This window comes from Podarcis pityusensis, assembly GCF_964106645.2.
Source record: "Podarcis pityusensis genome assembly, chromosome: 3".
NCBI classification, from domain to species: domain Eukaryota; kingdom Metazoa; phylum Chordata; class Lepidosauria; order Squamata; family Lacertidae; genus Podarcis; species Podarcis pityusensis.
In genome coordinates this window covers 79,367,214-79,379,512 of record NC_138026.1, presented here as the reverse complement: position 1 = coordinate 79,379,512, position 12,299 = coordinate 79,367,214, and the positions used below count along the sequence as shown (strand labels likewise).

Here is a 12,299-nt window from a genome sequence, read left to right as displayed (position 1 = left end):
TCTCTGTTCATTCTATCTATATGTATGTTTGGTTCTCTGAAGATTTATAGTTGGTATAAATGAAGATACACACAGGAAGGTGGTGGACAGAAGAGAAAAGCACCTCCATGAGAGGCAGACCAGATATGTTTCCTCAGGGTGTGAGGCTGAGGGAAGTGGGGGAAGCTCCCAGGTGAGAGCGGGGAGAGCTCACCCTTCTGTGTGTGAAATAAGGATTAATATATAATTGTGATAGAGGGCTTGGTATTACATGCAGATTTAGTTTTTCTTTCTTCTTCCTTCCTGTATTTTTCTTTTGGTTTGTTTCTTCCCTCTGTTTTTTAGCTTGGTTTTTATTGTATCTTATGTTGAAAACACTCAATAAAAATTAAAAAAAATATAAATAATAAATAAGTGCTTAAGGTAAAAATATATAGCCCGTATTTATTGATTCTCGGGTTAGATTGCTGCACTCCTGAAGCCTGGTTCTCACTAAGCAGCAGCCCCCATGCAAGCATTTGGGGAGCTTGTGTGACTGCTGTTTGATTGCTGCTGCTATGCTTGCAGTTCGAATGAACTAGTGCCTCCCTGTAGGCACTTTTGCATGCCCCGAAGGAAATTCTCCCTACATCTACTCCACATCAGCAACCAGCACCTCCAGTCCATAGTAGGGAGGCTTTTTACCAAATTGTTCCCTGAACATTTCCTAGCAAGCAAAAATGAGTCATCATCACTTCACCCAACCAGCCCCCAAAGTAACTGCTGTTTTGCCTGTTGTGTTAAATAGAGCTGGAAATGTTTGGGGTTACACTGCAGTCAGGAGTAAAAAATTCCCAATAACGTGTGTGTATGTGTGGGGAGACCCTAAAGTGTGAAATAGAAAATATTAGTTTTATTTGGTTTCTTTTTCAAAGTTATTTCTGTTTCCCTGCATAAGTGTAACAACTATGTTAACCTCCTATGATGAATTGTGTTTTCACCATAAAGTTCTGGATAGATGTTAGTAATTTGGAGGTCCCTTTAAGTGTATGTTTTTTTGTAAAGCAGTAGCAAAGCTAGGGAAGTTGGTTTGAAAAGAAGGGCTTGGCAGAGAGAAGGTGGCAGGCAAAGGAGTCTGTTGTCAAGCAGGAAAGGAGGGAAGGCTACTTGTAGAAATGCACCAATCAGTTTCTTAGCTCAGGGAACAATTTCATTTTCTAGCTACCCTTGCCTCATGCCTTCTTTTCTAGTTGCTTGTCAAGCAAGTGGCTGGGGTGTCAACACAAACAAGTATTACATCAGGATCCTGGATTCTGACTTAACAACAAACCGTAGTTAAAGTGAGCTGCAGTTCATAAGTCAACAGCAAACCATGGTATGTTTTCTGTAAATAAACCATGGTTAATTTCCTGGGCCAGGTTCATATATTCAGACAGATCACAGCTAGGAAACACAAACTGTGTCTTGGTATTATCTGCAAATGCAACCAGTTGGTTTAGAATCAATATATTGGGTGGTACCCAACTTAAGTTGATCCAGTACAAACAATGGACTTAGGTAACTTACGTTTGTTGATTTGAGTGGGTCTGCTTTGAATATGGCTTATATTGAATACCTTGATTGATTCATTTTATAGTAGTTTATTAAAACTTAATGTTGAATACTTAATGTTCTGTTGCTTTGCTTGATGGGGAATTATCTAACATACAGCATGAGAAGTTTACAAGTCAACTGCAGCTATCCCAAAAATCCTCAGAGGCAGAAGGATCAAAGCTAACCAGTGCCAAAGCTACACCGCCAAAGGTACAAGACACCATTGCTGAAGTGCACCACAAAGTTATAGACACACTGAAAGCTGAAGAGAAAGTGGCAGGTGAGAGAAATGAATTTGTACAGTCAGTTCTAGCTATTAAAATATATTAGCTTTGGAGAAGCCACTGTAAGATGTAAGATGTTTTGAGTTAGGTAAGGTATAAAGGAGTTGGGGCATTAATTGCCTCATATGTCATTGTAAAAATTGCCAGGATTGTCTCTTACTTTGTTATAGTACCTAATTGTTGCAGTTCTGCAAAGAAATTTCCATTCTGTGTAGTGGCCTAATAGGAAAGAACTCCTCATTCTATATCACTTGCCTCTTAACTGTGTGCTTTTCTGGCCGTTATGGTGTAAATAGAAACAAAAAGCTACAATTAACTGTCAGATCCCTTGTATTTCTTAAATCAGCTTGGCTTTGCTATCTGACACATTACATTGTATGTGTTTTCATTTTAAAGTAAATGAAATTTTGTTGCAGCAGCTTTGAAGTCCAGTGAATGATTTATTACTTTTATGAAAACAAGTATTTCTTTGCCAAACTAGCATATTTGGAGACATTAAAAAAAATTAAAAGAAGGAAAGTGGAAAATAATTATTCATTGTGAAGCAAAGGGGCCTTCCTTGTTAGCATCCACCTGTCTGGATACACAATGGAGTGTTCATCTAAGGGTTAAGTCAAACCGCTGCAATAGCAGCACCAAAGTATCCTCCCCAGGTCACAAGCCTGGGCAATGTGTATGGAGGTCCTCGGCTGGCTGGACAAGAAGACCTCCCTCTCAGCCTCACTGATGTGGCCCAAAGGAAAGCAGAGCAATATGTTTGGCACCAATTGGCTGCAGGAGTTGTTGGAAACAGGCATTCAAGGGACAATCCAACCGGACTCCACTCCGGATTTGTGTAGGTTTTACTCCCTAAAATAATCCCACAAAATATCCCACAAGGAAGTGGAGGTTTAGGATCCGAATTCTCCTTCTCCTAGAAGGATTCCAGGTTGATGAGCTCCGTCTGCCCCTCAAGGAAACGAGCACATCTCAGTTAAATGTGTGTGAGCAGCTAGGCAAGCAATATGTTAGCACATTTTATCCAGAATGTAGATAGCTTAGGCTGTTTACACGCTCCCGTGTACTCTGCATCCTGGTTTGGGAAGCAGTGTAAACAGAACATTAGCCACAATCCATATTCTATTCTTTACCATTTTTTCATAGTGTCACTCTTGCTGCTCCAAATGAATAATCTATTTTGTTTGTTTATATAGATCTTTCTGCCATGCCTCGGGGCACACCATTATATGGGCAACCATCATGGTGGGGTGAGGATGAAGCTGAAGAACAGAATGGTTACAAATCTGATAGTAAACCTGAGGAGAAAATACAAGAAACTGGAGTTTTAGGTAAGGTTATTTATAAACAGATCCATTTGTAGCTTTTCCCCACCTCCATTTCACATCTGGTAGGCCTGGTATATATTCTAAGTCAGTCCACATGCCTAAGAAAATAATGGTAAGAGAACAATGTCTACAGTAAATTCAAGCATAAAATTCATGTAAACTAACTAAATACTTGCCATTCTGGTGTGGGAGGGAGAAGAAAATATCACTAAACTGTGGGGCCCTGTGTCTGTGTACATATTGGCATCTTTCAGTGGAGGCTGGATCAGTCAGTGGCAATGGCCGGGTGGCAGGTTTTGGTCACAATGTGCCAGTCATATCAAATGTCATAGATTTGTTTTTTCCCCTCCATAGGAGTTAATGACAGCCATTCACTTATCTAGGGGAAATTAACAATGCATGTCAGCTCAGAAGTAAGTCCCACTGACTTACTCCCAGGAAAATATGTATAAGATTGCAACCTAGGAACTATAAAGCCAGTTTCTCAGTGAAAACAAGTTTTGTCTGTTCCCAAGAGCTGTTCTGATTCAGTGTATTTTTTTGTGTTGTACAAAACTTAAAAGATATGAAATGTTTCCTCTAGGAATTATATTGTCATGAACTAATGTGCCAAAGATGGAATTGAGCCACTGGCTTTTGTACCTTTCAGATACTCCAGTGAATTGAGAGAGTGCTCAATCAAATTCCATTTGTATACTTTTGATGTGACCCAAACATTTTTTACAAACCAGTTGATTTTACAATATTAGCCACTTGGTAGTAGACATTTAAGTAATGAAAATGGTTATGGATATAGACTACTAAATCTATGCAATGAAAAGTGTATGTGAATAAAATGTATGCATTGGAAAGACTTGTCTCTTGTTACATATTTGGGAAAACAAAGCACTTTTTCTGAAAATAGTTTTATTTTGGATTTTGGCTGTGCATGGCTTCTGTCTACAGTTTCTATAGCATGTTACTGTAATTTTTATTTTTAATGTTAAGTATTTCAAATACCTGTGCTATAAAAAATAGTTATAGAGTTCTTTTCTGGTGAATTAGGGAGGCTGTAATCGTATAGTCACTTACCTAGAAGTATGTCCTGTTGAGTAGAAAAATTCAGGATTGTATTGCAAAGCCTAGCAGTGGGAGCCTATGCCACCCATACTCCCCACACCTCAATGCTATTGGACTACAGAGCTCATCCTGGACTCTTGGCCATATCAGCTGGAGCAGTTATCGAGTTGAGTCCAATTTCATCTGGAGGGCCATGTGTTCCCCATCCCTGGCATAGCCCAAGCTTATGGGTGTTTCCACAGTTAACATGTAGCTGGAAAACAATACCATATTAGCATATCCTTGCCCACTGCTCTGTTTCATTGGTTACCCCTTGCAAGTGGGATGAGCAAATAATGATATAATTACGTTTCTACAAGTGCAGTTATCACCAATCAGTGTTTGGTTCCATTCACACTGGGACTTGCGCCACCTGCGCTCCAACCATTGTCCAACCCATTACATAGGATGGAGCTCATCTGAGTACCAAGTTTCCACAGATTGGAGAGGCACTCAGGAGCAATCACATCAGTAGCTTTCCTTTTCATTCCATAACAAGCTTAAGACATCAACAGGAGCGCTAGCTTTTGTTGACAATTGAGGCTGTGCATGTCACCCTGGTCAATAATCATAGTCTTTTTCCTCCATGTAAAAAATAGTAAGAAAAATTATCTTGCATTTTGGATGAAAGTTCCATGAGTAGGAATGAGCCGGAATCTATATGCAAATATATCTGCAGTATCAACTTTCATTTTTATTCCACTGTTATGTTTTTCACATGTAATCGGTCCTTCATTGTCATTTCTTCATGAAACATAAATGTTACATTGGAGTTTGCATGCAGTTTGCTATATAAATATGATAAGAAAATATATTTTCTTGGGCATAGATTTAATGGCATTCAATGTGAGATTTTGGTCTACTTCATAGCAGCTAGTTTATAAATTAAGGGCTTGGTTGTTTGTTAATAATTTTTGTAAGTAACTTAAAACAAGCCTGAACTGGCATACTCAATTTACCAAAACTGCTTCACCACTTTGCACTTCTGAAAAATGGTATTATTTTGAAGAGAACGTATATAATATAGCAGATGGGGCATGGTTTAATGAGGAGATTGATATAGGAGATTAGTTTCTGCTAAGCCAACTAGATACAATTAGCCTTTATAGACTTAAGTTAATAAGATTATTTTGGTATTACTGTTTTTCAGCCTTAGTAGAAACCTGTAATGGAAAATGTTCCAGCAAACAAACCTCAGTGGGCTCAGATCAGGTGTTATAGACTTTACTTTTGGTATTTTTGGTAATGTTGATCTGTTTTCTCTACTATGGATCCAGAAAACATGATTTAGGATGGTGCAGATACACATACAATGTACTATTTAAAACTACCTACTACTCTTATTTGTCACCTTACTTTTTATATCTTACTGTAATAAATCCTTACAAAAAATAAATGCCTACCTCAGTGTGCTGAATGTTTCTAGCTTTTTAGTAACATACTTTATTTCAAGGCTATAAGCTTTCAATTATCTTTGGCAGTTAAATATGGTACTCTATAAACATCAATATGGTGTGCTCTGATCTGATCTCCCAAGAGTGCTGAAGTCTATTGTTGATTCCAAAAACTCAAGTTTATAACGGATTGTGCTGATTCAAGCCTTCCGTTCGATGAGAAAAGAATATTGGTATGATTTATGGTCCTGAATATGAAAGAGGTATATAAGTTATCTGTTGCATTAGTCACTTCTTGGAATGGATTCTCCTTCCAAAGCCTACAGCACATTTTTCAGATTGATATTAGTTTCAGACTGGGATAAATATTGAATAATAGTAACTGGATTTTCTTGCAGGGGAAAAACAGACACTGCATGATAAGCAACACAAGAAAATTCAGTGGGTTGTATCCAATGGTAGCTTTGTCTTAATGAAAAGTGCTCTCATTGGTGCAAGCTGTGGCACCCCATTTACGCTGATCCTACTGCAGTCCTCCATGCTGTCCATGAAATGACCATTGCATGCAATCTAGGGTATTAATTCAAAGGAAAAGTCTTTTCCAGTCCCAAGTATGGCTGACTAGACTGTGGTTTTGAAACAAAATCAATCTACTGAGCAATCCATTTTTAATTGTACCTACCTTATTTGGAGAGTTGCAAACAAAAGTCTGTGACCTTTGAGGCTAATATACTGTTCTTCATTTTGGTGCATTGAAACTGGAGCTAGATTATAATCTGTAACGCATTATTTATAAATATCAGACTTTTCTGAAAGGCTCAAGCTTCTTTAATAGGAAGTATAAGAGGGATTGTGAACAAAGATTTCCAGATTTAAATGTGTATCTGAAATTTGATTGTCTCCCCTTGTATGCCCGCTTGAGCCATTTTTACTAGTTGTTAAAATGTTCAGTCTTTATAGCAAAATCCTTTTTTGTTCTTTGTGAAAGTATATCTCGGATATCAAACTACTATTTTCCCCATGAAAGAAATACAGTGGTACCTCTGGTTACAAACACTTCTGGTTACGAATGCTTCAGGTTACAAGCTCCGCTACCCGGAAGTAGCTGCTCCTGGTTGCAAACTTTGCACCAGGATGTGAACAGAAATCACATGCCAGAGGCACGCGCACAGCGGGAAACCCCATTAGCAAAAGTGCACCTCAGGATAAGCGCGGTTTCAGCTTAAGAACGGACCTCTGGAACGAATTAAGTTCGTAACCAGAGGTACCACTGTACTACCTTATAGATTAATGATGTTTTAACTGAGTAGATTTGCTAGCTTTATATCATCACTTTAAATGTTTGAGGAACAGTGACAATGCACCCCCAGCACACATTTGTAAAATTTCATCATATATAATTGTGCCATTCCTTAGGTAGCCAAAATGGCACCATCAATACACAAGGAAGCGGTATCAGCTCAGTGCAATCCAAGGATCTGCAGATGTATAAAAATGCTCATCTAAAACCACAACCCTGCTTTTGGAGAAAAATTGCATACAGTGGAGTGAGGATTGAATATGCTTATTGTGCGTCAAATACTGACTGATTATCGGGGAAATGAGGAACACATGTAATATCATAGGAGAGAGCATGGCTGGTTGGCAGGAATCCTGAATGAGAGCAGTCTACATAGCAGCTTTTTATTGTAGGTTCACTTATGCTATTAACTTTCTATCAAAACACATTTTCTAATTGACTTGGGTATGGGGAGTTGCAAACACACTTTAGGGGTACTTTTGAACTTAGAAGTACTGGTGGTTAATAAAACAAAACAAAACAAAACAAAAACCAACAGCAAAACATGCTTAATTAATTATGCTTATATGTCTGTGCCATTTATATATTTCTTGTTTCTCGTGGTTATCCAGAGAGCTCTGAAACAAATCTCCATTTAAACATTCTGACTAGTTAAAAATCTGTTACAGGGAAGAAATACCCGTGAAACAATTATTGAACTGCTGGTTGCAAACTTTTTATAATTTATTTCCAGCTAGATCTCTTTGATTTGGTTTTCTTGGTTCTTGACTACAGCTTTCTTTGCTTCTGTTACTTGCATTCTTAATGATTGCCAGATTCTATGAAACTGTACATGTTAAACAGTAAATTGCACTGTAATTCTTTAAACTTTTAACAGGTTTTAACTATGAACACACCCCAATATTGGGAGCACTGAGCTGCCTGTTTAATAGTGAAGAATTTACAAGAAGATAGCAGAGTTGGAAATAACTTGGCTGCCAAGCAAAATATTGTAACAGAGTGTATTTGATAAAGCACAGTGCTAATATTTCAATCTCCAGCTATTAAATTCTTCCTAGAACAGTTGAGATGATAAGTATCATTGTACTTCTGGTCTATTAGCTCCCACTCCTACAGAATCCGTCTCCTTCATATAAACAAGCACTTTTACTTCCTTCAATTCAGAATCCATCCTAACTGCTTCTCCGAAAGCATCACATATCAAAACAGACTTGTTCTGTCTTTGTTCTTCCTTCCATGGACTTCCCTGCAGGCCACCCCTTACTACTTTACCCAGCTTCGCTCTTAGCTCCTGGCTTTGCTGTTAACACCTGCTCTTATTATCCTCCTGTTCCCTACCAGCTTTCTGCCCTGAGCATTTCTTGCTTCCTTCACTGTGCTGTTTTCCATTGAAAGCAAAACCTTGCTGTTTTTCATCTCCAGAAACCTCGGCTACTTTCCTGATTTCGAATCCGTAGATGCTCACATTTTGTCATTCTTGTACAGATACCATTCATTTCATGTACATCCAGTTCTGCATTGCATGGTAGTTAAGCAACTTGCCTGTCTTGTTTCCATCACTATTGTAGTACACAGTATCCTGGCAGAGAACTCATTTTTGAACTGTTAACTCTTTGCATGCTACAGTGCTTACTAGAAAAGGTAAGGATGTTTAAAATCTATTAACAACTTCCCTCTTAAGAAGTGATTTATCACAGTTCTCCAAAGCAACAGCAACATCAATTCAGGGTCCAAAAACCTAATTGGAGGAAGTTGACTTTTTAACCCACCAACGTTAGTATACTGGTAGCTTTTGTCTCTTGTGCTATAACTAAAAAAAATCTAAGACATTTTATAGAGTGGCCTCAAGCCAAAGATACAAAAGCAGAATGTCACTTGTTCAACAGGGGATTCCAACCCCATTCTCCACCTGAGTCCCCTGTAAAGCTGCTCCTGAATGTTATAGTACCCTCCAGAATAATATGGGATATGGAAATGTGGGCTGAAGCAGGAAGGAGGCACCTAGCAGCATGAGAAGTTGCACATGAGCACTTTTTGATCTGGGCCAATGTATGCGTTCTTGTGTGAGCAATTTTTGTTGCTTAATTAAGTGGATGTATTATAGATCTTAATTGCAAGGGAGGCGGAGGAAATCTCTTTACTGGTTTCTACCAAGGTAATTACCGTAGAAAAGATAGACAGTTTAAAAGTAATTTAAAAACCTATCTTTTCACACAGAAGGTGGAGCAAAAATGTGCATTCCAGAGCAAATTTTCCTAGTTCTTATTTAGTCTTGGCAGATGTTGCATAAAACTGTGAATCTTAATTGGAATAATCTTTTAAAATTGGACAAGCATTTTATATTTTAACACTGTGGTAAAACAAAGTAAACCTCATCGGCTGCTTTTCTGTTGAGGCTGAAGATCACAGGATACTGTGTACCAGTTTTCTGATCCCTTGCCAATAACATTCATTCCCCAATGTCTTCAGCTGTATGTTGCGCTGGAATTCATTAACACTTTAACATGAAACACAGCCCCAGCTTTTTAGCTGCTTCTTTCTAAAGAAACGATAGTAAAATTAAATGACATGACTCCTGAAAATCATTGTGAATATTCTGTTGGTTGTGCTGCCCATTTTAAAATGCATTTTGCATGACACTGTACCATTTTCATCCACAGAGTAAATATGTTAGTAGATTTCTTTAAAATGTGTTAGTGTTTTAAAGTTATCTGTTTTGTTACTTTATGTGCATCTTGAAAAATAAATGATATTGCTCCATTCAACCATTGGAATCGACTTACCAGTATTCACTTCAGCAGCAGTTGCTTGTGGTGCATTCAAATCTCTAATACTTGGCAAGCAAGCTTATTGTGCTGAATGCATAATGTTTTGCTAGCAGCTCCACAAAAGCTTGGATTTAGCATTTATTCAGAATGTACGTTGTTCCTCTCTTCTCCGGCTTCTTTATCCATCAAAAAGCAAGATATTTACAAACTTCTGCATGTTTCTTACTGCTTATAGACGTTACATTCCATTTTAATTTTATCTTCCTTTCCTGCACTGTACTTTCGGCATTGGATTTTCAGAAGTGTCTTGAGTCACTGCAATCTAGCTTATTTGCTTCCATTGACAGGGATATATTCAAATCTGAATTAAAGCCAAGTTCATATTTACTCTTCAGGACTTCATGCAGATGAAGAAGACAAAGTTACCCCTCCCCATGGCTCTATTCAATTGTGTAATCTTTTGATACCCATGAACTTGTTTCTTTGGCATTCTTAGTGAGCTTTCTTTCGGTTAGATGTGCGTACTTTCATGCCTGTCTTCAATATGGAACTATCAACAGAGAAGACTTGCAATTCTGGAGCTATATTTTTCAGTCTTTCTGCATTGCTCGTGGGCTTCCCACAGGCAACTGGGAGACAGGATGATGGACTAAATAGGCCTTTGATCAGATCTGGCAGGGCTCTTCTTATGTCCTTCCCAAGAATTGTCTCCTGGCTTTTATGTGAACTCTGAAATTCCTTGAAGCCTCGGCTTTTGCAATATTGGAGAATTTCAATTTCTTTGTTTTTCTTAATAGGATGCAGCACAGATGGCAAGCAAGCTGAGGAGCAATCTGCAGCTGCAAGTGAAGAAGAAAATTATCCTTTCTGTAGGGAGCCAAGTTATTTTGAAATCCCTACAAAGGAATTCCATCAACATTCCCAAATACCTAAGGGTACTATTCATGAGATCCCAACAAAAGACACACACATAGCAGGGGCAGGGCATGCTTCATTTACTATTGAATTTGATGACAGCACCCCAGGAAAAGTAACCATCAAAGATCATGTTACAAAATTCACTCCAGATCAGCGCCACAAATCTAAGAAGCCTTCTCCTTCTGGTGCCCAGGATCTTCCTGGGCTTCAAACTGTGATGATGGCCCCGGAGAGCAAAGTGGCAAACTGGTTAGCACAAAACAATCCCCCAACAATGATCTGGGAATCAACAGAGGAAGATTCAAAAAGTATTAAGAGTGATGTTCCAGTCTACTTGAAGAGACTGAAAGGTAAAACAAATAATTTCAGCTGTATTTATTTCCTTTGTCTTGAATATTCAGCCGTAAGTATGCTAACTGGAACTGTACACATTTACTACACTCTGTTAGAATTCTTACAGACCAGAATGTTTTAGACAAAGCATCAAGTGACAACCAATTCTGCCAGGACACCCCCCCCCCCAAATTGTACCTTTTTATTCAAAGCTTGTGATGTTATAGCATTGGTACATTTACAAAACACAAATACCAAAGCAAACTTGCTAATATTGTATTCACAAAAGATTAAAAATGCATCCATGTTCAAGCATCTCTTTTCAATAAAGTTTAATGTTCAATAAGTGGCGAATGGTTGAAGTGGGGGGGGGGGAATCAAGCTGCTTAAAATGGGTTTTGGGCAGACATAAGAAAAATGCAGATGAACATTTCATCAAGCTTTATAAAGCTGGTGAATATAGGTCATAGACTTCAACTTAATAATTTTAACAGGTTTAAATTGTTTTCTAATTTTCTGATTCCTTTTTATCAGCTCAGTGAATTAAGTTTGACTGAAAAACTTTCCTTTGGTTTGCTTTTCAGATTACCCTTACTAAATCAAAGTCCTTTACATCTCATATTTTTAAAACATCATTTCACTTTATTCCTCACCCACATCTTCCTACTGACTGGCAGTTATATTATTATACTTCATACAAATCTCTCAGGATGGTTTGCCTGATCTTATGAGTGATATTTAGTCTGTAATGGTAATACATAGTATACACACTCACAAATAAGTATATATTTTAAATTATTTCAGCTGAAACGTGTTTTTATTTCTTCTATTAAGGAACTTACTCTGGCACACTCAATGTAAAATAGAATGCTGTAACTAATTCATATAAGTTAGAACTCTTATTTGAAAATTCTTCCAGAACTGTAACTAATTAACTCAAAACTTTAAATGGTATCCTGTAAGTAATTCTGCATATTATGCATTAAAAGAAGGTTGCTCTTTAGGAGCAAAATTTGCATAAGATACCATTAGCATGTTTTAATGAATTCTCAAGCCAATTTTAGTGCAATTTCCATAATCAGCATTTATTCTACTACTAAATATAAATTTAGAACAGCAGGTTGAAGAGCCCATATCCCAGGAAGATCGCAGTGTTCTGAAGATGGACTACCTTCTTATCGTACTTTGTAAATTGAGCATCTTTGTATCTAACTACAATTCCGGGCTTTTTGATTTTCTCAGTTTGTAACTGCTATACTCATAAATATATTGCACCAGTTAACTATACTGAAGATTAGCAGTGCAGTCCACAGCCATTTTCGACCATC

General features: G+C 37.8%; 1 protein-coding gene across 9 annotated transcripts in view; it reads left to right on the top strand.

The window, feature by feature from the left end:
* The window catches only part of CEP170 (centrosomal protein 170), a 71,235-nt gene that overhangs the window by 21,065 nt on the left and 37,871 nt on the right, over positions 1-12,299 (top strand). For 8 of the 9 annotated variants that reach the window (XM_080997625.1, XM_080997622.1, XM_080997623.1 and 5 more), the window contains 3 exons: positions 1,669-1,831; positions 3,029-3,163; positions 10,518-10,988. In XM_080997625.1, the coding sequence (XP_080853751.1) occupies positions 1,669-1,831; positions 3,029-3,163; positions 10,518-10,988 (769 nt within the window). The remainder of the gene's footprint in view (positions 1-1,668; positions 1,832-3,028; positions 3,164-10,517; positions 10,989-12,299) is intronic. The other variant, XM_080997624.1, reaches the window with a different exon arrangement.